Source organism: Botrytis deweyae (genome assembly GCF_014898535.1).
Source record: "Botrytis deweyae strain B1 chromosome Unknown BDEW_007, whole genome shotgun sequence".
NCBI lineage: Eukaryota > Fungi > Ascomycota > Leotiomycetes > Helotiales > Sclerotiniaceae > Botrytis > Botrytis deweyae.
In genome coordinates, this window is record NW_024066214.1 from 225,326 (window position 1) to 252,832 (window position 27,507).

The following is a 27,507-nucleotide window of genomic DNA, read 5'->3' on the forward strand; positions in this document are numbered from 1 at the left end:
TTTTTTTGCTCGACACTATACGTAAGAACATGACAAAATTGGTGATGCGGTGAATGCGGACGGACTGTGAGTAAGATACAGTGAACAGCGGAAAAGGGAGGTTAAGTGGATTTCAGTGAGCTTGAGGAGGAGTAGTTATAGATTGGACACACTGGTGGATATTTGTCAGGGACTAGAGAATATAACACGATAGGAGACTAGAACGTTGCTCTTCGCGGAAATACTCCATTCAAAACAAGTAAAAACTCATGCTGTATTGTTTATCCAACAACTTCACCTGGATACTGCCAAGTTACCATTTTTGCCGTTGCTTTATTGACTTCATCATATCCGACACCTCTTTCTCACCACCACCCCGTTGCTTCCTCATCAAGACCAAATCTTCCTCTTTTCTCTCACTACCACCATTCACTTGGTGATCTATATCGACCTTCTCCAACACGATGGCGTAATATGGAATTCCACAACCCGTATTCAACCCGCCTATGACCTTCTTACCCACCTCACTACATCTATATTGTCCACTCGATTCTGGAAAGTCTTGTCCCCCGAGTATGTATGTGCGATACACAACTTCACGCTCTGGATCATCGCCCAGAACCATAAACCCTTTATCTTTGCGTCCACTGTTTTGTTTCAACGTCTTGAGATGATTCATAAACGCTCTTTCATCATCATCTTCTCCCCTTCTTCAAAAGAAAAGAAAATCGACTTTCTAGAGTTACTACCATCAAGAGTCTCTTGCAGCTCAATGATATATTTAGGGAGAGGTTTGTCTGGGGAATTCTCCTTGCGTGAATCCCTACCGCTTTGAAACTCGAGGCCGATGAGCTCCTAATAGGTAGCCTGTAGCCTTCATTGTGTGCATGGCGTGACAAAATCATGAGCGGAAATAGTAAAGAAGGTTGTGATGGGTCTTTTCTTCCGTTGTATGGCATAAGGCTTCATCTTCTTTGCTGAATGAAACAGTTCTGATAGAGTCAATCCATATCTGTCGCTGCTGATTGAGTGACTGGCTGATGGCATTGGACATCTGGACGGACTTTGATGCTGATGATGAGAGATTTATGGACGTGGACTATCGAGTGAGACTCACAGAATGAAAACTTGATGTTTGAAAAGCTGTTGCTTGTTTAGAGTAAGTTGGATGTGTTAAAGTAGGCTGGTCGATGATGACAGGTATTCAAAATGTCACTGAATGATTCTAGGTTATCCTTAAGTTGCCTGTTACTCTTCATTTGCGAAGTCTTTTTTTTTGAGAAAAGGAAATCAAGGAATAAAAGGAAGAAAAGAAGGAACGAGTAGATACATATTAGCTGTCTGTCATATCGCAAACCCGTTTGACTCCATGTGTTGACTCCGATTCTGCTACAGTTTGCGACAATGATTCCTCATCTTCTGACTCAAAGTTTGATAACAAGGTCGTAATTTCCTATCGAAGTAGAAACTTGACGACTCTTTGTTCGAATTTGGAATGTGAAATGATACATATCTAAAGGCAAGGAAGACCACTCTTTACTACAGAAGTTCTCGCTTCTGACATACACGAATGGACCGATTCCTTCACGCGAGATCGTAATAAAAGTTCAAACCTTTTGTTCAAAATCTACCATGCCACCTCAACCACATGCTTCAGTCCGGATCTCTTTCGACTTGTATCTAGTGACGGATCCCAAATCATAACGTTTGCAGTCACAACCAATCTAATTCATTCCTTTTGCAGATGCGCTGTCAAATCTTAGCTGGTTGAGTTCGAACGGCTCATATAAATCACCATGATACAGTACCCAGTAGTCATGATCGTGGATGATTAGATTATCTGAGGAGAATAGGAGGTATTAGTATCTCGACGTAGAAGGAGCATTGTTCATACTCACAATGGGGTATCTTCTTCGCTTTTTTTTCTTGAAAATTCCAATGGCAAACTTCCCGGCACAACTTTCACACTTCGCGAACTTTTCTATCTATTTTGTCAGAGTCCCTGAATATCTCTTCAGGAGAACGATCGACAAATTCGTCGGTTGTGAACAGTTTAAGGGGAGGCGCTAGGGTGTCGAGGCCCGAGTTCGCTATGTTATCACAATTAGTTGTGTGCAATCAGAGCACCCAAATGACAATCAAACTTGAAGTATGCTCGTCACCTAGACCATCCATGGCGACTATCAAGTTATGTGATTACAAGTCTGTGAAGAATGTTACTCCGACTACCAAGCTTCTCAAGATTGAGATCATACCGACAATCATCACAAAGCAGTCGCATCTAAAGATATAATCTCAGTGGCTATCTCTTCAGAACTGATCGACCAAAGCGAAATTCTTCCAGAGACCCCAACTTGAACAATGATGATAAATAGGGCAGCCAATGGAGCGTCTTCGTCCGACTTCGTCCGAATTCGTCTAACTGAATTAGAGCTTCGTTTAGTTTAGTTTAGGGGAATACATAGGACTTGGCGTGTTTTTGATAAAAATTAGCGACGTCTCTGCTCTTTTGGTGATTAGACGTTGCTAAGATGTGGTAAAGTAATTACAGAGACGGCGCCCATTCCTGGTCTGTACGTAGAATGAACCCTCTGAAGAAGTTTGTACCATGCTTTACCCTGTTAAGTGTATGAGAATGACGAAAGATATGTTTTACAATTTAGGAAGCCTTACATATTCTCCGATAACGCAGCGACTACGATGTGTTAGCCAATAGAAGTTTTTACTGCTTGCCTGATGGGTCAACTTCTCTCTTCTTTCATATTTCAACGCTAGATGTTCAATTACAGACGATATCAAAGACATCCAGAATATTAGAAGTGTACGGGGAAACCCAATTGTATGAACTTCATCGAGAAGTCTGTCGACAGCTTACAGAAAAGTGCAACTGGAATTCAGATTGCTGATCAAGATAGAGATACATCGAATGACCCTGAAGACAATGTTGATATCATTGTCTGCATGATGAACGGGGGCTTCCTAGAATCGTATATGTTTGAGGCGATGGTTATCTTTCAACATTCAAGTAAACTTTGTACTAAACTAGAAATTTTCCGTCTCTGTACTTGAAACTTGAGTGGTCGTCAGCGGCGGCTTTAGATTTCAAAGCGTTTCCCAGAGAAATGCTTCTCAAGAGCAAGTACTGGGAGCTTCTGAATTAGAATCACAACATATCTTCCCGGGAGGGAGGGGGGAGAGAGGGGGTGATAGATTACTGGAACACCATGAATCTCTTCTAAGACAAATAAAGAGCTGTAATTTGTTCCCGCCTTGAAAACTTTTCGGGTGCAACATGCTCCTGCCAAAGAACCCGTCGAACAACGATTATCGGGGAACGATTATCAGGGGAAACTTGAGTAGACCACCGCAACGGAGCACGAAATACATGGTGCCTTGACTTGAAAAAAAAAACTGCTGGGCCGTTATCACAGAATCCTTGCTGAGTCTCGAAATGGGTTCAATTTCGGATGACTTGCGATGGCCACTGGGTCGGGTAAATTAGCAGGAGTAACTGCTATGCAGATATGATCCAGGGAATTCAGAAAGAGGGGGATAAGCAGCAATCTCCACAAGGTCTAGGAATCCATAGTCAATCTATCCTATGAATTGAAGTCTGACTCAGTTCATCCAAATTCACCCGACGCAATGGTCGTTCTTTCACCGTATAGTCACCGTATAGTAGTCTATGGTGATTGGAAATGCTGCGATTGAACTGTAAATAGGAATTAACTTTTTTGATAAATTAATAAGCGCGTCATGTATATATCAGAGTTTATTCTACTCTCACTTTAGTAATACTTGAGAGCGTAAGCTCATCACGATTCTGTGGATTCCGTAAATCTGATTGATGAAAAACGATCCATTTCCAGCCTTTAATGCAGCTACAAACCTTTCAAATTTTTTGAGCATAGGTATTCACGACGTCTTCGAGAAAGCTATGATGACCAAAAATTACGTGATCATCCCTTTTTAATATTCAAGTGAGAACATGTCGGAGTTATTATAGTGCTCGTGCGGCCAGAAAGTATGCAACATTCCACCTTCGAAAATCAGGTTAGTCCTCTTGTAGTCAGTCTACCATCTTGTGGTATGTGCATCTATGCGAAGTGTCGCATATATATTTCCTAGCGGCACGAGTACATCGCATGTCAAAAGGCTTGTATAAAAGATTGAGTGTGATATGAAATCTAGAAGCATATAAAGCGGGAAACATTAATATAGATTAGCGGCCAGCCTGCCACATGGGATAAAGAAAAGTAAAAACAGACGCTGCGTCGCTGGGGGCATTTTGGTGCAACTAGACACGGAGTAATCCGTCTACAGGGCCAGGGCTTACCCAGTTCGCATTCTCGCTTAGGGGTGGACGTACAGGGCATACGTACGGACCCATATATTCGACACCTTTACACCATCCACACGGTTCGTCCGTTTAGCAACGTTTGCCAATTCTCAATAGCAGAATGATATCATTTGATGCTTCAGTCCTTATAATCATGCATATATACCTAATTATATTGAACTATGTAACCTTCTTCATTTGTTCAGCCCACCACGCCCAAAAGTTTCATTCCAAACGTAGTCGTTTGGGGGGGAGGAATCCGGGGCAACTTCCTATAAGATGAAAGATCGCTTGAAAAATATCGATTCCAACCTTGTCGACGCGTGTGGTTGCTTTTCTGTCCGGGGAAGTGAAACATGTCGCCGGCACTATACCGAAGATTTACAATGCCTCAAAAGCCTGTCATTGGGGATTCGTACCGGGTGCTTATCGGGATCTTACCGGCATGTCATTATTTAGAGTTTTTTAGAAACTCTAAACGTTCAAATTAAATGCATCCCCTTGTCTAACGAACTCTTCAAGATGGGATGGTCAAATAGGGATCCTCTTATTCCTCCAAAAGGAATCACTTTGGGATATATGTTATTTACATAATCTCCACAACATAAAAGTTTACTTCAATTATGTCTTTCCTTGGTTGTTTCTGCTTTGAATCCTTCAAATTGACTCCTGAAGATCGTCGTTGAACCACGTTATAGAAGGTCTGGTAGTCTCCTGACTCTTCTCTCCTTTCGACATATCCATTTGCCTAAGGAGTCTGCCATGTCTCTAACATACGAGCAATACAATGCGCTTGATATCACAGAGAGAGTTACGTCAGCCGTTTCTATCCTTGGTAATCTATTCATAGTTCTCACATACTTTTTTTGTTCATCCTTCGACAAACCAATCAATCGACTCATTTTTTTCGCATCATGGGGGAATATTGGTTCGAGTATCTCGTGCCTGATATCTGAACTTGGCACGGCATCGTTGATGGATAAAGCAAAATTCGATGCCTCCGGAATATGTCAGGTTCAAGGTTTCTTGGTGCAGATGTTCCGTGGAGTTGATTGTTACTGGGCATTCTTCATGGCCATCAACGTATACCTCATTTTCTTCAAAGGATATACCACACATCAATTAAGAAAGTTGGATATTTGGTACCTGGTTGCATGTTATGGGCTTTCCTTCATACCCGCTTTTGTATTCTTATTTGTATCGACAAAATCGCGAGGTCGTATTTACGGATCAGCTGTTGTTTGGTGCTGGATTAGCGAAGATTGGGATTGGATGCGGTTGGTTTTCTTATATGTTATTGTCTGGTGAGTAGTGCGATCCGAGCTTCAAACTTTCTTCTCAAATTTGATCACGTTTACTGATCCGATGACCGTAGGATTACTATCCTCTTCGCTTTCATCGTATACGTTATGGCCGCCAAAGTAATCTGGTCCAAACGTGAACATCTAAGCGGCTTCCTCAACCCCATGAACGAGAACCCATTCGCAAATACTATCACGACTGAAATCGAAATAACCTACGAAGAACGATCCATCGTCAAAGATGCCGGTGATCAAGGCATTTCTGAAAGCGTACTGCACTCGGATCAATATGAAGTAGAAATCCAAGCGACACCTCAACAAAAACAACAAGAATCCCAGGCGTATCAGATGCGAAGAATGAGAAGTTTGACCAGAGAGGTTGCAGAAGCTGGAACCAATCCCGAGGCTTGGCTGTATGCACGAGTGGCCATCCTTTTCTTTCTTGCTATGATTATTACTTGGGTTCCCGCGAGCGTCAACAGAATTTGGCAAATGGCGGATCCATCGACAGTTAACTTCCCGTTGAACTACATTGAATCATTAATGTTGTCGCTACAGGGTGTTTGGAATGTGATTGTGTATATCATCACATCCCAGACGGCTTGTCGAAGGTTGGCATATCGACTGTTTTCAAGAAGTTCGAGGACTAAGACGAGGTTGCCCAGCGGGAGTCCCGAGAGGTATCCATCAGGTGGAAAGCAAAGGCTTGAGAGCGTTGCTAGTAAATGATTGGAAATTGCGTGCTATGCAGCTTCGCTTATTAACTGTATTTATTCATTGTAAATAAGGAACTTTTCATTCTAACGATCTATTCATACTCATAATTTTCGAAATATTTACAAGACCCTGCAACGCCCATTAACCTTAACTCGACCACTCGTCCCTCATAATCATATCTAAAATCTCAAATCCCATCCAATTGTTGGGCCCAACTTGGGTAATTCCTCTGCAACACTCTGTACATCCTTATCACCCCTACCACTTAAGCAAATAACGATATCTTGATCTTTGCTCATGGTTTTTGCCAATTCTACTCCTCCCCATACTGCATGCGCAGTTTCCAAAGCAGGGATGATACCCTCTTTCTCACTGATCAGTCTGAATCCTTTGAATGCCTCGGCATCAGTGGCCGCGATAAACCTCGCACGCTCAGTATCTTTCCAATTACTTAATTCTGGTCCAACACCAGGATAATCTAAACCAGCAGATACGGAATGAGTCTCTGAAATTTGTCCATGTTTGTCCTGGAGGACATATGTACGGACACCATGTAGAACACCCTTTGTACCACCAGTCAGAGTAGCGGAGTGGCGATCTGTATCTAAACCATCACCACCGGCCTCAACACCAACTAGTTTAACACTTGGGTCTTTTGAGAATGGGTAGAACATGCCAACCGCGTTACTACCACCTCCAACGCATGCAACGACAGCATCAGGGAGTTTACCGCACTTCTCTAGCATTTGAGCTCGAGTTTCGTTGCCGATGACGGATTGAAATGTTCTGACGATAGTTGGGAACGGGTGAGGACCAATTGCTGAGCCAATGATGTAATGAGTAGTGTCAAGCTTGACGACCCAAGAGCGCATAGCTTCATTGACAGCATCTCGAAGTGTACGCGAACCAGCTTCGACGGCGACAACAGATGCACCAAGAAGCTTAATTCGGAAAACATTGAGAGCTTGTCTTCTTACGTCTTCCTGTATATTTTATTAGTGCCGTAACGAAGAAGCCAAGAGAAGACCCAATAGAAGCGAAAAAAAGACTGTTCAAACTTACAGCTCCCATGTAAATGGTACATTTCATACCAAACTTTGCGCACACAGTCGCTGTGGCCACACCGTGTTGTCCTGCACCAGTCTCTGCAATAATCTCGGTCTTTCCTAATCGTCGAGCAAGAAGGATTTGTCCCAAAGCATTGTTGATCTTGTGACTTCCGGTATGATTTAGATCTTCTCTCTTCAACCAGATCCTTGCACCACCAGCGTGTTCAGTAAGTCTTTCGGCCTCATGTAATTGACCTGGTCGTCCCATCCATGGATAATATGTTCGGTATTCTTCCCAGAATGCTGGATCGTCCTTGATTGCATTGAATCCTGCTTCAAGCTCTGATAAACAATCCATGAGCGCCTCTGGTACGTATTGTCCACCAAATTCTCCGAACTTCTGAGATGCAATTTTTGGATCTATGGGGCCATTGGTATTTAAGGCCTCGATCTGATCAGCTAAACCGGGTCCTGATCTGTCCTCATCCCTAACGACGGCATCGACAGTAACATTTTCTCCGCTAGGCTCTTGGGCAACACCCATTGTCTCGGCCATTCCAACCTCTCTAGTCAGACCCTCACCCTCACTTGGAGTGCCCCTTCTCCCGCAAACTTCCGCACAGTATTCTTCGACACTTTTTGCGATGTTTCCGGCAGGTGCTTGATTGACGGTGTTGATAATTTGACTTCCAATAACGACTCCATCGGCGATTTTGGCGACCTGTAAGAAATGTTCTCTTGTGCTGACACCGAATCCTACAGCAGCTGGAACGTTTCCTGAGTATTCCTTGACTCTTTTTAATAAACCTTCCAAACCAGCATCCATTGAACCTCCTGTGGCTCCAGTAACACCCATTCTTGAAACAACATATATGAAAGAGTCTGCGAGCTTGCAAAGAAGCTTCATTCGGGATTCGGACGTCGAAGGAGCGATAAGAGGAACGTAGGATAATCTGTTGAACAAAAATTGTAAGCCATATATTCAAATGCAACGTATGAATGCTCTCCCAAAAACTCACCCTCCGCTTGTGCAAAACTTTCTGAAGCTCACAGCTTCTTCTGGTGGAAGATCACAAACGATGAATCCATTGACACCAGCTTCTCGGCAGTCCTGTAATAATCTTTCCTCTCCGTAACTCAGAAAAGGGTTGTAATAACCCATGAACAGAACCGGAGCTCTTAATCCCTTCTTTCTTGCATCCCGTACCATTTGTAAGACCGAAGTAACTGTTATACCGTTCTTCAAAGCTTGAGTATTTGCTCTTTGAATCGTGGGTCCATCCGCAGTAGGATCTGTGAACGGGATACCTAATTCGATAACATCTGCGAACAATTGTCAACTTCCACACAGTCAATTGGAAGTGAGGTATCACTTACCGGCACCACCAGCCTCCATCCCCAAGAGGATATCAACAGTATCATGTGCTTGAGGAAAGCCAGCAGTGATGTATGTTACCAGTGCGGATCTTCCTTCTTTCTTGCATTGTGCAAATGTCCTCTTTAGATGGTCCATTTTGAATTATAGTTTTGTAAAGAAGTGTTATGGGAAGAAGAGAGAATAACAGCAGGAGGGGGAGATGATGATTGATATATGAATGAATTTTTTAAAATAGTCTCCAAGTAGGATTCCTTTTCTTGTATATATAATTCTTATTGATCACCCAAAAAAGTGAGTCAAAACCGTCGCCCCTCACTAGTTATCGCTCAATTAAGTCACCGCCTTGGCAAAATCTCGCATTCTCTTGCCAGTTGAACAATTAATTTCGTCATGACCTCCTCGGGTATCAATCAATATTAATCTCCTTCTCCTTGCCACAACATAATCCGGCTGATATAAATCAATTGTCCGTGAACAGCCGATTCAAAAACGTTACACTGGAATCGAAATCTAATTCCTCTTATCATTCAGTTCTCGAACTTCCTAATTGAACAACAATTGAAAATGTCTCGACTTTTACCATCAAGATTTCTCCTTCCTTCCCGTCGCTTCTTCTCACAAACTACTTCTCGAACAGCATTCGCAACGGGTCCAGCCCCGCCACGCTTGCCACCAAAGGAACAAGAAGAATTTGAACGTCTGCAGCGCTCCTCTACTGGTGCATTTAGTACCCCGAAAACTGAAGTCGTTACCAATACATTGAAGTCATCGACGCGAACAAGACCACAAATAAATCAATCACCTGCAACCACTGCTGCCGAGAAGGAGGATATAGAATTGGCTGCTGTGAACGCTAGGGTATCTGCTACAGGAAAAGGAGAGGAATTGCACCCGGATATTCGCAGAGGTGCGAGGCCAGAATTTGAAGGGGATATCAATCCGAAGACTGGAGAGGTCGGTGGTCCAAAGAATGAACCTTTGAGGTGGGGAAGTTCAGGTGAGAGGGGCGATTGGAGTTATAATGGTAGGGTTACGGACTTTTGAATTCTGCCAAAATAGGTTGCAGATTTGAGAAGGATGTACAAACAAGCTTGAATGGCATGATAGCATGATGCAGTTTAAGAGCTGCTATTCAACTTCTACTTCAAAATAAAACTTGCTGTGGAGTTTGGCTTTTGCAAGGAATCATAAAAACCCGTCTTAGTGGATGTTTCCCCTCTCAAACAATCATCTCCTCACTATCTTCAAAATGGCAAGTCTCCGTACTACTCTATTTCCTATTTTCTTTCTCATGATTACATTCTTCCTTATTGTTATTGCTATGTACAGGAAACAAACAATACATCTGTTTGTGCATAGTTAACATACACAGGAAGTATCTTGGTGTGCAACGATAGCTTCCATCCTAGCAAGGTGTATTGTTTCTCGAATCAATGACGTGGTCTTATAATTGAAACTGCAGGTAATAAACTTTTTGCTTGTGACATCTTGTCTTCTATATCTGATTGATACAAGGCCTTAAAACTGTGAATGGTTTGAATATTTGTATGAAATTTGATAAACGCATTACGAGGGCGTGTCTTTGATAAATACCGGGTCCATGCGCAAGCACTTTTTTATATTAAAATTCATTCAAATTCATCTATTTTAGAATTCAATATTAAATCAATTAATATTATTATATATTTGAAATTTTATAGAAGTAATAATTTTTGTTAAAAATTTCATAATATAATTTTAGTTTTCTTATTAGAGTTTTCAATTAAATCAAAATTTATATTAAATTTTTATATTTAAAAATTTTATGAGAAATAATGTTTATTTTAAGAATCAAATTTCTATATAGAATTTTATTATTAATTTAATTCAAAAAATAATAATTTTAATATTAAATTAATTATTAATTAATACTTTTTATAAAATTAAAATTTCAAAATTTTATAATAAATATTTGAATTATTATTTATTTATAAATATATAGAATAAAGCATAGTTTTAATGAGGAAATTCGCTTAAATTTCAGCCCGGCATTTATCAAAGACACGCCCTCGTACCCTTCTGGTGAGAGAACTGGAGACTTGCTTCTCTTCCTAACAAATAATGGAATTCAATTGGCTGATGCTCCATTGTTCATTCTTATACTTTGTCTAAACGTTCTATGCTGGAGTGCAAAGGTCAAAGTGCCTTTGTCATGAATAATAGCCGGATTTGGGACTTGTTGTCAACTCCTTTCATGTTTCCACTTCATGTGTTTCTTTTGTTGATGTGTATCTTGGCTGTTCTATCCGATCCTTGAATTTAGTATATGCTCGTTTCCTTTCGTGCTATCTCCTTACATATATTCCAGACCACACAGAAAACATAATTCGGCATTGAAAAAACCATTCAAATTTTTAATCTTTCCAATTAGTGTCCGAGATGTCCCATCCTAGTGAAAAGACTGAAGCTGAAAAGCTTGCAGGCATGTTAGCCATACATGCGGAAATGACTCGCGGGTGGAAAGCATCAAAATTTCACGCCGTTCAAAAAGAATGGGTGGAAAAAACGATATTTCCTTTGAAGCTAGTAGTGGATTCAGCGTTATCCATGGGTGTTGGATCAATACAGGGTGGCACAAATAGTTCTTATAAGTATGATGAAAGTTACGTTTCGCAGAATGAGGAACGCGGCGGAGGTTTGTATCATCTTTCCCAAGTGGTTGGCTTTGAATGTTGGATTGATATTTTGAGTAAGTTTTATATTTTCGAATTTCCAATTTATCCACCCTCTTAATCCCTCTCTTTACACACATAAATAACATCTTGCAGGGCAAAAATTTGATATTCCACCAAGTAAAGTGTACTTTCAGGATCCGGGTTTCACCGATCTCGAAAAATCGTTCATCACTTCACTTGGCCATACAATATTAGAGCATCCCCAAGCATACGAAATACTCACACGGCGAACATTTCTCTGTTCTTGTCGCTTATATAAAGATGTTGTGGCAGCTTGCTTTGCCGCTGCCATGCCGGACTTGGCTGTTATGTCACCACTTTGGATGGATAGTAAGTCAAGAGCCTTTACATTATTCTACACTCGAAACCGCGTAGTGGATTGTTGATGATGCAGTCCCGCAAGGCTGGATTTTCATTTCTGAACCCTTCACATTGAACATGCTTAGAACAATAAATTTATTGGGGGGGTTGAGTTTATCATCAATGACCCAAAGTATAACACAACACTGGAAGCTTTCAACCCCGAAATGTATTCCGTAGTGATTGAGTCCTCTACGCAGCATTATAGTTCGAAGGGATCAAATTTTCACTCATCATCACCATCGTTTGAGAAACTCCATAAACTAATTGACGATTCGTAGGCTGGGTAACATCCTCCCTGGCCGGAGGACCATATTTTAACAGGTTAGTGTTTCCATGAATCATGCATGTGATCGGGGTTAATTGAACAATATAGAATGAGGCGAACTATCCGTCGGTACGCCAGGACACACCTTAGCCAGAAGCAAGGTCCACTCTTTGAACGCACTCGCGACGCAGACCTCGAGGATTTGAGTATAGATAGACTGATGCATAGCTGTCTCCAAGACGTCGAGATGTATTGGACGCCGGATGATTTGAGTGTAATAGGAGATATAGGCGAGCCGATAGATCAAGAAGTGTGGCGTTTCTTGCCCGGAATCTATGGTGTAGTCGATTCTCTGGGAGGAGGGATGGCGTATGTGGAGATGAGGGTAGAAATGCAGAATAAGCGTCGCAAGGAAAACCCATTAGAAGAATTACCTAGTGGATCTGAGTGGGAATATGAGGGGAAAGAAGACGAGCCTGAGCCTGAGCCAGAACCAGAGCCAGAACCAGAACCACAACCCGATAAACCATTACCATCTACAAAAATAACTCCCAGGTCCCCTCTCTATCGTGATAGCTATCGCGGTAACAGAAGACGACTGACACGAATAAGAAAGCTGCGGGCATATCGCGATGACGGCACGATAAACTTTTCATGATGGCTCCTGATTGCAGTATGGGAGGTTGAATTTTCTAGAAGGGTTAATGTTGTTGTAGATTTCTATCGGGGTGTATTGTTGGTTTGTTGGTGTTTGGGACACTTGAAAAGAGGGATTCATCTATCAACCTTAATATTGGGCTTGGAGTTGTGATAGGAATTGTGATCTGGATATATAGCCGCTTGATATATACTTCCATGTTCCTAGATAATCGCTTTAGTATTGAGTTTATCGGGATTTATAATATGCAGTGGCTAATCTGATTCTTTGATCTTGATCTCTCAAATCTGTACTACACTTAATCGTCGTACAACAAATGACAAATTGCTTCCATACCAATAAAAGTCCAGAGTATCACTCTTATACTGTTGAAATATTCAACTTTTTCCTCTTGCAGTGACTTATATCTACCTAGATATTTAGATATACAATTTATCTTAAAGTCATTCATCGATTCTACTCTTTCGAGATACTTTCTAGCTTCCAATTGTCATTTCCTGCCCCTATCTCCCCCCTCCAGTATAAGATTTGAGATTCCTTTACAATCGCTAGTCTTAAATAATAAACTTTACTAGGAAGATAGGTAGGTAGCCAGTCTAGAATCTAACACGCGTGAAAGTGGTAAATTTACTATATAGGTAACCAATACTAATCTAAGACCCCCTCCCTCCTAAATATTAAGCGGAAATCCCTCGATGCTTATCACACACTCACTACTAACTAAATCTTCACCAATGTTCAAGTAAAGCATGAGATACTTACTGGATACTTAAGTAGACTAGATATAGCTATTTACTTGTCATATAATCATTTACATATAACCATCTATATAGATATCCATCCATCCATCAATTTCCACACCCTATCTCTCATATCTCTCTCTCATATCTCTCTCTCATATCTCTCTCTCATCTCTCTCTCTCATCTCTCTCTCTCATCTCTCTCTCTCATCTCTCTCTCACATCTCTCTCTCTCATCTCTCTCTCTCATCTCTCTCTCTCATCTCTCTCTCTCATCTCTCTCTCTCATCTCTCTCTCTCATCTCTCTCTCTCATCTCTCTCTCTCATATCTCTCTCTCATATCTCTCTCTCATATCTCTCTCTCATATCTCTCTCTCATATCTCTCTCTCATATCTCTCTCTCATATCTCTCTCTCATATCTCTCTCTCATATCTCTCTCTCATATCTCTCTCTCATATCTCTCTCTCTCTATATCATCCTCCATACTCTATACTCTATACTCTATTTAACCCTCCATATCCCTCTCCACTCTCCACCATAAAAACATAAAATAAAAAAACAAGCGAATCAGAAACCCAACAATAAACTTCCAACTCCCAACTCCTAACTCCTAACTCCAGCATTCCAGAGTTGTCAAAAGCATAACGCTTAACGAGAAGAAAGGGGAGGGGGATTATCTTTAATATCGTTCTTTACTTCTATTCTTCCATGTATTCTTTTCAAGTATCTTCTGTTCTTATTGATTATCTTTAATTCATATTGGCTATCCATATTGACTATCCATACTATCTACACTATCTCCTCAAGTCCCAACTGGACATCACGCTATATATACAAGAGATTATACTAGTATGGGAGTTGCAAAAGGATAGGTTTCAGTTCCAGGAAATTTCTTCGTCGCGTATATTTCATAACCTCATTATGTTGATTTACATCCATCTCACATCATACCACTCCCCACTCCCATCTAACCCGCCACATTCTCCGCAACCCTCACCCCATCGCTCCCCACCTTCCCCTGCGCCCTCTCCCCTTCCTTCCCACTACCCCCCTCCCCAAACAACACTCCCAACGCCTCAACCCCCACATTCCCCCCACTAAAAACCACACCAACATCCCACCCCCTCTCCCCCGCCTCCCTCTCCACCATCCCCCTAAACCCCTCATGAAACAACACCGTCGCAAGCCCCACACACGCACTCGGTTCCACGACAACCTTCATCCTCTCAACCACCAACCGCATCGCCTTCTTAATCTGCTCCTCCGTCACACTGTACATACTCTCCACCAACCGCCTCTCAAAAATAACACTCCACGGAATCTTTCCCACCGGCGTGCGCAATCCATCCGCAATCGTGAGACTCTTGACACTCTCAATTCTCTTCCCCTGTTCGAATCCGCGCCGTCCATCATCCGCCCCCTGAAACTCGGGTTCTGCGCCAAAAACTCGGATTCCTCTTCCTTCGCACGAAAGCGCAACACCCGATAACATACCCCCGCCTCCACAAGGAGTAATAATCGCATCTAATCCTTTTACCTCCTGGCCATCTTGATTGCCTATGCCTCTCTCACTTTGTAATTGTTTGACCTGTTCTGCCAATTCCAAACCCATGGTTCCTTGCCCAGCAATAATATCCGGATGATCGTATGGCGGCACAAGTTTTGCGCCTGTTTCCTTCATAACTTCTTCAACCATCGCTTCTCGCTCTACTGATGTTGACCCGCTGAATCTAACATTTGCGCCGTAACCTTTTGTCGCTGCTATTTTCGATGGTGTCGAGATAGTGGGCATGACGATATGGGCTGGGATTCCGAGCTCACGAGCTGCGAGTGCGAGGGCTTGTGCGTGGTTTCCTATTATCAGAGTTATATTAGTATCTTACCTCCAGAATTCGTTGGCAGACTGGAAGAAAGCCGGAGATGATAATAATGCCAAAGAACAATTCGCAAGCCAAGAAAAGGTATAAAAAATAGTGAACAAACCACTACTATGTGTTACCACACCCATCTGTCTCCAACCTCCTTCTCCATGTCCAGCTTCGATCCCTCCTTCTGCCTCCTCTAACCTCTTCAGCGCATGAAAAGCCCCTCTAACTTTGAATGCGCCCACCCTCTGTAGATTCTCACATTTAAACCATAGTCTAATTTTCGGTCTCGCAGGGTCTTTTCCTTCCCATTCTGTCCCTTTCAATGCCTCCGCAGTCTGTGGTGTACTCGCTATTTCGTCAATTGTCCTATTTGTCAGAACTGGGGTATGATGAATATGAGATTTAATCAGTTCGTGAGCATCCAGAACCGATTGGCGATTAAGAGGGAGACGAGTATTGGGATCTGCCATTGTGAGTACTGATCTAAATTGAACACACTTGTAAATGTGTTAACATGAATTGGAAATAAATTGCAATGTCAAGGAAGGGTGCAGCTGCTAACCATATAGCATAATTGATATGGTGGGGGCGGGGCATTGCCCGGATGATTCATATAAATTGAGACCCTGGTTTGGTGAAAATCATGCCGATCTCGGCCGAACAGGGAAGTATGAACAAGTGCACAAGCATAGTCAATCATAAGAACAATTGGAAATATAATTTTTTGAATTCAATGGCTTAAACTTTTAATTCCAGATACCGTTGATAAAAAAACGGAAAGTCATGAGAGTATGATACAATTGGCCCAATTTCAAATATGCAACTCCAGCCCCACGGCCCCATTAACTATCCATTTAGTTGTTTTCAGGACGGAGGGAACTAATAAAAATGTTAGTGATTATACAACACGTAGTGATTAATGATTGTGACTTACCGAACAGCCTTTCCTGCTCTCCAGATCTCCAAATCACGGATCTCCTTCATCTCAGCCTCATACTTCTCACGGTAATCCTTTTGGGAGTTGAACTCGAGGGATCTTTGAGTCTCCTTTCCGGTCTTGACGGAGTCATACAAGTCGTTGAAGACTGGCTTCAAAGCATCCTTGAACTTTCCGGACCAATCGATAGCACCACGACGAGCGGTGGTAGAGCAAGCCTCGTACATCCAGTCCATACCGTTGGCACCAATCAATGGGTACAAAGATTGAGTAGCCTCCTCAACAGTCTCGTTGAAAGCTTCACTTGGGCTGTGGCCTTGCTCACGGAGAACCTCGTATTGTGCGAGGAACATACCGTGGATACCACCCATCAAGCAACCACGCTCACCGTACAAGTCGGAGTAAACCTCCTTCTCGAAGGTGGTCTCGTAAAGGTATCCAGATCCAACACCGACACCGAGAGCGATAGCCTTCTCTTGTGCCTTTCCGGTAACATCTTGGAAAACGGCGATGGAAGAGTTGATACCACGACCCTCACGGAAGAGAGTTCGGACGGTACGTCCAGATCCCTTTGGTGCAACGAGGATGACGTCAACGTCAGTTGGGACATCGACCTTGGTTTGGTCCTTGAAGACTGGGGAGAAACCGTGGGAGAAGTAGAGAGTCTGCAGAAGTCAGTTTTGATCATTGGAACTTGAATATATGTCCATACCTTTCCCTTGGTAATCTGGGGCTTAAGTGCTGGCCAAGTTTCACTTTGAGCAGCATCGGAAAGCAAGTTCATAATGATGGTACCCTTGGAGATAGCCTCATCAACCTCGAAGAGGTTCTTTCCTGGAACCCAACCATCTTGTTGAGCATCCTTCCATGATTGACCGTTCTTTCGTACACCGACTACGACGTTAAGACCGTTATCACGCATGTTCAAAGATTGAGCATGTCCTTGGGAACCGTAACCAATAATGGCCATTGTGTCATTCTTGAAGTATTCCTGGAAGATAGATGTTAGCAAAAGTCAATGTCAAAGGTTGTGAGTTGTAAATCATACCTGGAGTCTCTCAACTGGCCAGTCGGCTCTCTCTGTTAAAGTTGTCAGTTTCCATTAATATGCAAATTGAGATCTGAATTCATACCGTAAACCTTCTCCTTTGTGCCAGCAAAGTCGATGGTCTTTACACCTCTGACTTGTTGGGAAGCTCCAACAACAGCACGGGCAGCAGAAGGTCTGGCTGAGGCATTGATAGCAGAGACAAAAGTTCTGCGTGCTGGTGCAGTCAATTGACGTGCAACTGGTCTAGCGACTCTGGAAAATGTACGGGCAGCCATTTTGAAGGAAGAAGTGAGTGGAGTTCGAAAAAAGGAAGAGTAGCAAAAGGGTATTTTGAGGTTTAAATCAAAAAGTTGTAGATGTGACTCTTCGTCTTTTTGTTGTGGGCAACAGTAGCTAGGAAATTTTCCTGCCCGGTTCCGGAGGTACCTTTGACAGGGGTATTCTCCAGTATCGCACTTTCTGTGGGTGGGAAAGTCTTGGCAAGCCAACAGTGCGGGTTGTATTTCAATGTGAATATCATCCAATAAAATGGTGGATTTTGGCTTGCAGAAAGTGAAAATAATCTATGTGTACAAGCGTTGTAAAACTGAACTCAATTTGGCAAATTATGAAACTTTACCAAAACTTTAAATAAGTGTAAATGTGTCGTAAATCTGATTATATTGTTATATTTCTTTTTACCCCAATACATAGCTACCTATGCCTATATATATATGTAGCCATTCTCATCCTCATCAATCGTACCTAGATATGTAGTTACGTTTCGCAATTATATATACAAAATCCGACAATCTAGCTCATCTATCTATCCGAAAGGAAAGGAAGGCTATCCATAGTGGAAATTCGGCCACATCACAGCCTCACCCACCCCTCCGGTATTGTTCCGGCCACGGTCCAAGCCGTGAAATAGCTTGTGTTAGTTTACAATTGATTGACTACGAGAAACTGGCCTCGCGCGCTCCGACTTGCCTAGTATACCCCGATATATGAATTGACAACAGTAGTGGAGATACCTAGATAGATGAAGTTACCAAGTAGAATGTTTCCATTTACAAATATGACTCCTTCGCTATGCCTCCATATATCGGAGAAATCGTAATACTCACTCCTATACTCTAGGGGTTGACATCAGAATCAGATCTACTCATGAAATGACGCTCCGGTAGTCCTCCGGTAGTCATTGCTTTGGCGGTTTCACTCCCCTTTACTTGAATTCAGAAAGATATCTGTTTGTATGTATTCACTCATTGTATTAACCCTATTGACTACTTTCCCCTTCCTCTCTGGCTCAAACACAATGTATTCTATCTACAGCCACAACACAAAGCCTGATATAAGATCAGCAGCCAAAAGGGCTACATGAAAGATCCTCGATCTCCAAATAGAAAGAAAAAAACGCCCATCATGCCCCCGTCCTCATGTTGTGACCTCACACATTGGTGCGTGGTGCTGGAATTGTAGTACTGGTCCGGATCGTATAACCCTATCTTGACATCGTTTGTATTGATGCATAATGCATATTGAAAGCATAGTAAATGTTTAATCCATATGCCTTCTCCCTTCAAACCTTCAGTACCCTATCGAATGAATCATTCTTTACAGATCCACCTCCCATAGCAGATCTCACGTTCCGCTTGAATCCCTCTCGGTTTGATCTCAAATCCTCTGCAGCTTCCTTATTAAGTGGATCCGAGGCGTTTGGTTCGAGGAAAAGGAACTGTTCATCCAGTCGTCAGTATTAAGTAATTTTGCAGACCAGAGACATCATATATATCCATGAAAACCGCTTGCCAAATCATACCTGCAATCCTATAACAATCGCTTGTAAGTTCAACACTGGTTTCCAGTCCTCCCTCAGAATATTCAAACAAATCTTTCCCTCAACATCGATATTTGGGTGATAGATCTTCTGTTCACAGTTGACCTTGGGCGGTTCGTGTGGGAACGTTTCCGGAACAGCGAATTTGAATTTGAAAATTCCACCCTTGTACATGCCTTCGTCTGGTTCGATATAGAGAAAGAAGTTGAGAATGTCGTCTTCGTCGGGAAAATCGGTGCGCATAGTAGAGGGCAGCGACATTTCAGCAATGTCTGACAGCGCACGATGTTAGTCCTCATACATGCATGCCCAGTACAATCTCATTCTGTGCCCTTCCGTATACGCTCAAAAGCCTGGAATCTGTTCCTCTTACCTTTCTGCAATCTAAGTTGTGCGGCCGTAACCTTCTTCTTCTTGATGCCTGCAGCAGCATCGGCATTTGCCTCTTGCTGCTGTTTTTGTTTCTGCGTACAATGTCAGTATTCCGAACGCGTTACACATCGTTGCTGGAATCCCAGTTCTGATGCGCACATACCATAGACCATATCTTCAACATCTTGACTATTGATGACTCTTCAACTGGAGTATTGAGAGTGCAATTCTGGAGTTCGGAAGTTGAGAATTATATTGTAGGTAGTGAAATAATGTTCGAGAAATGACCTTTAACAATGAGAGAAGAGTAAGCGAGAGAGTCGATTTGTACCCAGTTATAAAAGTATAGGAACTCGGAATAATAAGTGAATAGCTCCAGTCTGTTGTATCAAAATGATGTTATAATATTGTGCCTTGTCAAATATACAATAATACGGCTGCTACAGTAGGGATTTTTGGTTGCTGACGCCTTGCCGAAAGTTATGAGGCGGGCTGGCGGACTGGCGGGCTGGCGGGGTTCGATTTCTTATCAAAAGTGTCACGCGAGTGGCCAACCCGTTTTGTGCCACACGTAAGTTCTCAATCAAATTTCTCATATAGTTTGCTACGGTGCACGTTGGATTTTTGACGAGATAACATCTAACTCAATAGATACGAATGGTTATTCATTCATAAGGGTATTCAATAGTATTAAACGGAAACGCCTACTCAAACATGCAATATAGAGAGACCGCCTAGGAAGAAGAAAAAAATCTCAAAGCTCCATATGTGCAAGCAAAAATGCAAAAAATGGTTGCTTGCTGTAGATTCACGCGCTGATTCCTTTCCAATGATAGGTGCTCACGCTCCGTATAAAGGGTCCATCCTCCTCTCCGCCCTCCAATTTTTTGAAAAAGAAACATTTATTACTCGTGACCTTTTAGTGGTGCGAGTACCGATATTTGTTTCTAGAGTATGTATGGTGTAAGTCTTGTCTAACGTCTCATGAAGCAGCACATGATACCAGACTTGAACAAGAAGTAAGAACATCCGAGGAAACGGACAAGCGCCAAGAAAGCCGTTGAGTAAAGCAGAACTTCGAAGAACTTGGCAGTTCTAATTGATGCAGTATTCTGAACATAATGTTAGCTGGGAAATTCAAACTGTTGTCGGCATAGAATAACTCACTCCGAAACCAAATCCATCAACACTGTCACTCGTGATAGCAACAGCCAACAAAGCGTTCGAGAATACCCAAGAGATCAAAAGCTTGGTTCTGAAAGATTTGTAAGAATCCTCCAAGGTCTTGCTTTCATCTTCAACTTCAGGAACGAATGGCTTAAGAGCACGCTTAACAGTTGCCTCAAACTGACTGTCAATATCCTCTTGCGGTCTGTCAATTTCTTCAATAACTGCTGCTTTACCATCAACCTTCGTAGTTTTAGCTGATGGAAGAGCTTCTGCCTTATCAGATCCCTTGGTACCCCAAGAAACATCATGCCAATTACTGAAAGCGTAGACCATGAGAATGTTGATGTAAGATGACATGAGCAACAAGTATGGCCCAAAGGAATGGAACATGTGCCAAGGATCCATGTACATGAAGGATGCAACAAAGTACAATCCGAATGTAGCAGCTAAAGCGAGAATAATGATACCAGCTCCTGAACTCGAGCTACTTCCGAAAAAACTCTCAAAGAAATCTTTCGCGTTACTAGTGTCGAGACTATCTCCTGATGAGAAAGCACGAACGACTAGATACATGGATAGGACAAGAACATAGAGATTGATAACACCAAAGACGATAAAGGATACGATATAAGTAACCTTAGATCCTTTAGGTCGATTACCAAGAGCCAGAATGAATTGAACGAGTAGGAATCCCAGGTAGAGATATTTCAGAATCGTGTTGATGATAGGGGTAGCAGTATCACCGAAAGGCCAGCCATGGTGAAGGGCAGTAGTGTCCGAAGCGGCGGTAGGGGTACCGACAAGATCCATAATAACAGTAGTTGTGAGCCAGAAAGAAGATAACATGAACCAACTGAGAACGTTGGAGAAGACGTTGTATAAGAATTGGATATGCAAGAAGAACATGCGGACAAGATTATGACCACTCTTGTACCTATGGAAGACGTTAGTTTTTGACGCTCAGAGTACGCCGTCACGTATAAACTTACATTCTGCCGAAATGCATGATGGAATACATTCCTGCTGCAAAGGAACCGTTAAGCCATCTTCTACGTTGACCAATGAATTCAGCAGCTCCTTCAGGTACATCAGTTTCTCCTTTAGCTGCCTTGATATAAGTCAAATGCCACTTGCTACCAGCCTTGGCTACAAGCTCGAAACAGAGAATTCTGTCCTCGGCCAAGAACATGTTCTTCTTGAAAATGTTCATTCCCTCAATACCCTTCTTTCCAAGAATCTTGGACAAAGTGTGATCTCCGTGGAAGTATTGTTCAAGAGGTCGTCCCATGATAGCTCGGAATCGATATGCAGAGAAAGCTCCCGGCAACACACTGACGTATCCGAAAGAACTCTCTAGAGGCTTGTCGAGAATATTACTGATCTTATACTCGAAGTTTTGACCTGCAACAAGCGGGTTGAGAAGTTTTTTGCCACCCTGTATTTGCGTTAGCACATCTGACAGCATCAAATTTCAATTAGACATTTTAACCTTCCCAAGCATAGCATGAATCTCTCCGCAAGCACCTCCAAGATCCTTGTCGTTGTAGAAGCCCTCCCATAAAGACAAAAGTGATTTAGGACCGGGCTTGGTACCGGCATCCAAAAGGATGCAGACTTCCGGGTTGAGGAGACGACCAAACGCATTAAACAGCCATCTATGGGAGTTAATCTTCTTTGTGTTCTTTGCTTTCAAGCAAAACATCATTTGCACCGGAGGAAGGCAGTTGGCGTCGCCCTCAGTTGGGCGGATAAGTTGTTGACTGGCAGTGACCGAAAGTTGTGTTGTATATTCGAAAACATGGGCAACGGTCTCCTTTCCATCGACATCTTTCTTCATGACACCATCTTGATAGATACCAATAGTAGCAAGAACGTCAAGTGTATCTTTGTCGCAAGGGTCGATACCATCGAAAACAAGGCAGACAACAATTTTTTGCCATGCTGGTCCACCAACATTCCAGAAATCAGATTTTTTGAGGTTGACAATATCGCGGATATTCTGCATGACACCGTGAAGAGTACGTGCAGTCAACTGCTTGTCTTCGTTGTAATAGGTAACAGCGATGAGCAACTCAGTATGACGATTGTACATGGCAGGTCGTAGATTGTAACCATTTTTCAACGTAAACTCATCGGGATCGCAAGTTGCAGCGGTGTAACGCATATGTGTGAATTCCTCGCTGCCACCTTCCAAATCATTCCTGTATTTTTGTTGAATAGCGTTTTTGATAGCACTGGGTACTGGATGATCAACACTCAATACGCTTCCCTGTACAAGCTTCACCTTTCTGGTAGCATAACGTTTGAGACCTCCAGCTTGAGGGGCTTGTCGTTGCCTCCATGCCTCTGTGGAGGTAGTTTCAGCTCGTGACAAAGGAGTTTCGGTTCGTGGGTATGGGTTATCTTCCAACTGCTCATTGTATGTGTGGGATGAATTGTAATCGCTGCTGTATGGTTGTGGATCGTTCGCATACGTTTCTGTAAGACTGTAGGCAGAAACAGGTCTGACGGGAGGGGTATTCGCTCGAAGACCTCCTTGAGAGTGAGAGTCGTAAGGGCTGTTGAATGGGCCGCCATGTCCTCCAGAATCGAGTAAAGGTAAAGCACCTTCCTCTTCATCTTGAGGATGATGGTACTGCAAGAACTATGGTTAGAGAAAGCTTTCTCACAATCTGAGAGATGAAAGAAGTCTCAAAACTTACGTTACCCCCTCCAGGTGGAAGGTCTTGGAGCTTATGCTCATCATAGCCTCCGTTTCCAGAGTATGCCATGGTTGTGGAAAATAATCAAGAACCCTTTATAAAGTGATCGAGATTATACAAATGGTAAGTGTAATATTAATACTGACAAAACCTTTGAGATTTGATCAATACTTGATGAATGAGAAATAGATCTAAAGAGGAATGTTGGTTGTGTCCAAGATTTAGAGGTATATTCTCGTATGGCGGTGTCAATCCGTGGGCTTCAGGAACGGACGGTCAGATAGATCGAATCGGCCCTCTCCTTGGCAACCTAAGTAAAAGAGTGAATGTAGTTCAACTCAGAATTCTTTATTTTGATTCAGAAATAAACAATCAGTCAAAAATATAAGATACCAGTGATGGTACCCAAGTATTGAAGAGAGGATAAGAAGAAGAAGTCAAAGAAGAAAAGAATGGTGGATGAATCTTCTCCTCTCAGAATATGAAGTGGTGAAGTGGTGAAGATATGAAGAAAGGCTCAGAAAGGGTAATAAAAAAGCAACCCTGTTTCAGATTCTTGAAGTCAATAAAAAAATAGGAGGGATGGAATGGATTCCTTATGATTTAGTTTGTTGTCTTGGTCCCCGCTATTTTCAGATCCCTTCAATAATTTTTGGGTTGTTCAGAACCTTGAAAGTATTCTTTACCGATTTTTGAGTATAAGTAAGACGATGTAAAATGAATAAAGACATTTGAATCAATGAAATTATACTGAATCGGTGAGCTATATAAATAATACACTCAGATAGATAATATTCAAATTTTAAGACATTATTCATAACTATATAATTTGAGTTAATAATTGAATTTTGATGAATTTAAATGATTTAATAATTTTAATGATATTAGTTATTTAAATGATTTTAAAATTTGAAGTATTAAAATGATTTTAAATATTCGAATGTTCAAATAGTTTTAAATATTTAAGTAATTTCGAATATTTAAACAATTTCAGATATTCAAATACTTTTAAATATTCAGATACTTTTAAATATTGAAATACTTTTAGACATTCAAATACTTTTAGATATTCAAATGATTTCAAATATTTAAATAATTTTAAATATTCAAATGATTTTAGATATTTAAATGACTTCAAATATTTGAATAATTTTAAATATTCAAATAATTTTAGACATTTAAATAATTTTAGATATTCAAATAATTTTAAATATCAAAATGATTTTAAATATTCAAATACTTTTAGATATTCAAATGATTTCAGATATTTAAATGCTTTCAGATATTCAAATGATTTTGAAAATTAAAAGAGTTTAAATAATTAATAAGTTATAAAAGAATAAAAATCTTTAGAAGATTTAAAAGATTTGACGAATTATAATTATAATAATAATTTTTAATAATCTCAGATATTCAAATGATTTAAGTTATTTAAATACTTTTAAATATTTAAAGAGTTTAAAAGATTAAGATAATTTTAAATCTTGAAAATAATTAAATAATTAAATAGTTTTCAAGCTTAGAATAATTTAAATTTTTTAGATGATTTGAATAATTAGAATAATCTAAAAGCTTTAAATATCTTATAAGATTAAACTAAATTTAAGAATTTAAAGACTTAAAAAATTTAAAAAGTTTTAGAGTTCTAAAAGCTATATACTATAAACGTAGATGTAAATTCTCAAAAATATTAAAAATAAATATAAGAATATTAGTAAGCCGGTCATTATCTTTAGTTCTGAATTTTTATTTATAGAGAACCGAGAAAAAGCTCGTTCGGGTATAATATTAATTATACATATCGACTGCGCCTCATCTCAAAAGTTTATCGATTCCAATTGTAAATCTATGCATCGTCATTACCCATCCCTATGCTGCGGCTCGTTTTGAATTATCCAATCCTCATTCTCGAAGTTCAGCATTGCGTGTACATATCTACAACTATCTCGTATTCCTGTAAACATGTTGAAGGGACGAGGAAGGCTTGGATCTTTTTTCGAAGCTTTTCCCCGAAGATCTTCTCTATGCCGCTTCACTAACTCGTGCTTCACAACGAATTCATGGCATATGGCATATGGCATGTCGTGTAATATTAACTACCTCCTTGGAAAAGTCGCGTCTACAGAGTGCAATGTTATGGAGTACAGGCTTAACCCCTTTAACCAGCGTTTTGGTCTGATAATCATTTGAGATCATTGGCTGTTTTTGCGCTTCGGTTTCAGCTGCTATAACTAACCTGCCTATGAAATGTTGGATCAACCACATCACAAGTCTTGTACATCATCGTATAATATAAAGGGCTTTTCTCATTGGGGAGGAGTGGTCATCAATCATACACAAGGTCTTATTCTTAAACTTCACTATAAGTTCAAAGAAGTCATCATCGCTCTCTAGCATCCAAACAAACAAGTCGTTGGCAGCGTCTGACAAAGTTACTTCGTACATTATTCAGCGCCACCGCCGCGGCTACTTTCCGAATGTCAGGTATTACTCTGTCTATTAATAGACTCTGTACTATTCTAGAAGAAGCTAATTAAATGGGGTAAAATACTAGACGGACCAAGGAGAGTTCCTGAATCTGTGGACTGTGGGAATGAAAGTCTAATATAAGGATAAGGATAAGGATATGAATATGGATACAACCAAAATGGTGTACACAGTAGAGTATTTAGCTGCAGACTGTCAGTACGTAGTGTTGTGGATGTTGACAACAGCTTCATTCCATGTTTGTTCACTGACTGCTTATATCTCATTCATGATGGATGATGCTTCATCTACAGGTATAAAGTGGAAAACATCCCTAATAGCGGGTAAGGAAGGAGAAGTCAAAAGCCAATTCAACGGCAACTAAAATTCAGGGGAAAATGTGGCCTGGGTTTTAAGGTGCCACTGCTCCTCCACGCAACTCGGTAGAATGAAAATTCTGCTTTACGTGATCACCAAAAATGAAGAAGATTACGAGAATGCCTTGAGAATGCCTATGGAGTACTGGGTATCCAATATGAGCGGACATCCTTACTAAATTATTGAAAATCCAGTGTTTTGCAATTTCTCGTCAACCCGCACGGGTTACTGTTGTCTAATGGTAAATTTTACCGAAGCACCCTTTAAGCATTCATTAGCTGCTTCAGAGTTTGGGAGAAAACAACCTTCACTCAATTTTTACTTGACAAATCCATACATTATCAATAGCAATGCCGAAGCATTAATACGTCAATGACTCCTGAAAACGTCTGATCTCTTGTTGGAGAAGTTCAGGTACCTCTTGTACGTCTGTGGTGTTTCATTCTTCCAAAAATCACACCAATCTTACAAACATCGATACTCTAGGTTCTAGGTAGTACGATAGAACCGCAGACCTTTCCAACTGACTTGTAGTTTGCCTCGTTTGCTCACTGTAGATATTAAGATCTGAAATTCCAGAGCTATTGGTCTACAATACCAAGACGCGGGCCGCAAGGGATATGATTAAAATTATCCGTATAATTTGCCAACGGTTATAGATTTCTTTGAACACAGACTGCGTATGCTTCCTCAATATAATTTACTCTCACTGAATCAGACCAGAGCAATCAAAGATCTCTCTCTACCTATTATTATGAGGTTGATATTGATGCTGATTGAAGCAAGAGAGCAAGCGATATCTAGGTATGTACCTGAGTAGCTAGCTCTAGACATGACATGGTGTGAATAGCTATTAAATGGCATAGCAACAGACACGGTGATACCTCTATTGACCTCTATGGAAACTACCTAGTATACCATGATACATGCCATTGCTCAAATTTCGACCACGCAAGAAGGGTTCTTAAACTTCCTTCAAAATCTATGGCTCGTTCATATATATAATATATACAACGATACAATCATATGTTACCTAGGCAACTTTCACTGACGTTTTTTCCGTTTCATCTGATATATGATTTGCCAATCCTAACTGAAGAGTTTTGCATAAAACATTTGGAGATTAGTTTTTTCCTTCACATTTTGTAATAACTCTCCCTCTTCCCCTGGCACCAAGCGTAATGACACAGAGCGTCCCATATATCCCATATATGATATATTCCATCCATCTTATGAAGG

General features: G+C 41.1%; 9 protein-coding genes across 9 annotated transcripts; 3 read left to right on the forward strand and 6 right to left on the reverse strand.

The window, feature by feature from the left end:
* Positions 1-292: 292 nt before the first annotated feature.
* Positions 293-658, reverse strand: EAE98_003779 (uncharacterized protein; the record flags this gene model as incomplete). The annotated part of the gene is made up of 1 exon (XM_038951399.1): positions 293-658. One exon carries the CDS (start codon positions 656-658, stop codon positions 293-295), a length of 366 nt encoding a protein of 121 aa, XP_038811872.1.
* A 3,861-nt stretch (positions 659-4,519) lies between these two features.
* EAE98_003780 (uncharacterized protein) lies at positions 4,520-6,391 on the forward strand. The gene is made up of 2 exons (XM_038951400.1): positions 4,520-5,622; positions 5,694-6,391. The coding sequence occupies exons 1-2, from the start codon at positions 5,081-5,083 to the stop codon at positions 6,346-6,348; spliced, it is 1,197 nt and encodes a 398-aa protein (XP_038811873.1). The 5' UTR covers positions 4,520-5,080; the 3' UTR covers positions 6,349-6,391.
* On the reverse strand, positions 6,392-9,008 carry EAE98_003781 (uncharacterized protein). Its single transcript, XM_038951401.1, has 4 exons — positions 8,763-9,008; positions 8,405-8,708; positions 7,399-8,338; positions 6,392-7,319 (listed from the first exon to the last, which is right to left on the reverse strand). Exons 1-4 carry the CDS (start codon positions 8,896-8,898, stop codon positions 6,516-6,518), a joined length of 2,184 nt encoding a protein of 727 aa, XP_038811874.1. The 5' UTR covers positions 8,899-9,008; the 3' UTR covers positions 6,392-6,515.
* Positions 9,009-9,327: 319 nt separating this feature from the next.
* On the forward strand, positions 9,328-9,807 carry EAE98_003782 (uncharacterized protein; the record flags this gene model as incomplete). Its single annotated transcript, XM_038951402.1, has 1 exon — positions 9,328-9,807. The coding sequence occupies one exon, from the start codon at positions 9,328-9,330 to the stop codon at positions 9,805-9,807; it is 480 nt and encodes a 159-aa protein (XP_038811875.1).
* A 1,374-nt stretch (positions 9,808-11,181) lies between these two features.
* Positions 11,182-12,886, forward strand: EAE98_003783 (uncharacterized protein; the record flags this gene model as incomplete). The annotated part of the gene is made up of 4 exons (XM_038951403.1): positions 11,182-11,491; positions 11,571-11,807; positions 12,119-12,161; positions 12,214-12,886. The coding sequence occupies 4 exons, from the start codon at positions 11,182-11,184 to the stop codon at positions 12,761-12,763; spliced, it is 1,140 nt and encodes a 379-aa protein (XP_038811876.1). The 3' UTR covers positions 12,764-12,886.
* A 1,586-nt stretch (positions 12,887-14,472) lies between these two features.
* EAE98_003784 (uncharacterized protein) lies at positions 14,473-15,843 on the reverse strand (the record flags this gene model as incomplete). Its single annotated transcript, XM_038951404.1, has 2 exons — positions 14,473-15,359; positions 15,489-15,843. 2 exons carry the CDS (start codon positions 15,841-15,843, stop codon positions 14,473-14,475), a joined length of 1,242 nt encoding a protein of 413 aa, XP_038811877.1.
* A 384-nt stretch (positions 15,844-16,227) lies between these two features.
* EAE98_003785 (uncharacterized protein) lies at positions 16,228-17,636 on the reverse strand (the record flags this gene model as incomplete). Its single annotated transcript, XM_038951405.1, has 5 exons — positions 16,228-16,252; positions 16,308-16,975; positions 17,023-17,301; positions 17,359-17,390; positions 17,444-17,636. 5 exons carry the CDS (start codon positions 17,634-17,636, stop codon positions 16,228-16,230), a joined length of 1,197 nt encoding a protein of 398 aa, XP_038811878.1.
* Positions 17,637-18,922: 1,286 nt separating this feature from the next.
* On the reverse strand, positions 18,923-19,736 carry EAE98_003786 (uncharacterized protein; the record flags this gene model as incomplete). Its single annotated transcript, XM_038951406.1, has 4 exons — positions 18,923-19,078; positions 19,163-19,452; positions 19,554-19,644; positions 19,716-19,736. 4 exons carry the CDS (start codon positions 19,734-19,736, stop codon positions 18,923-18,925), a joined length of 558 nt encoding a protein of 185 aa, XP_038811879.1.
* A 790-nt stretch (positions 19,737-20,526) lies between these two features.
* Positions 20,527-23,493, reverse strand: EAE98_003787 (uncharacterized protein; the record flags this gene model as incomplete). Its single annotated transcript, XM_038951407.1, has 5 exons — positions 20,527-20,664; positions 20,720-21,656; positions 21,712-22,157; positions 22,212-23,357; positions 23,425-23,493. The coding sequence occupies 5 exons, from the start codon at positions 23,491-23,493 to the stop codon at positions 20,527-20,529; spliced, it is 2,736 nt and encodes a 911-aa protein (XP_038811880.1).
* Between the last annotated feature and the right edge of the window lie 4,014 nt (positions 23,494-27,507).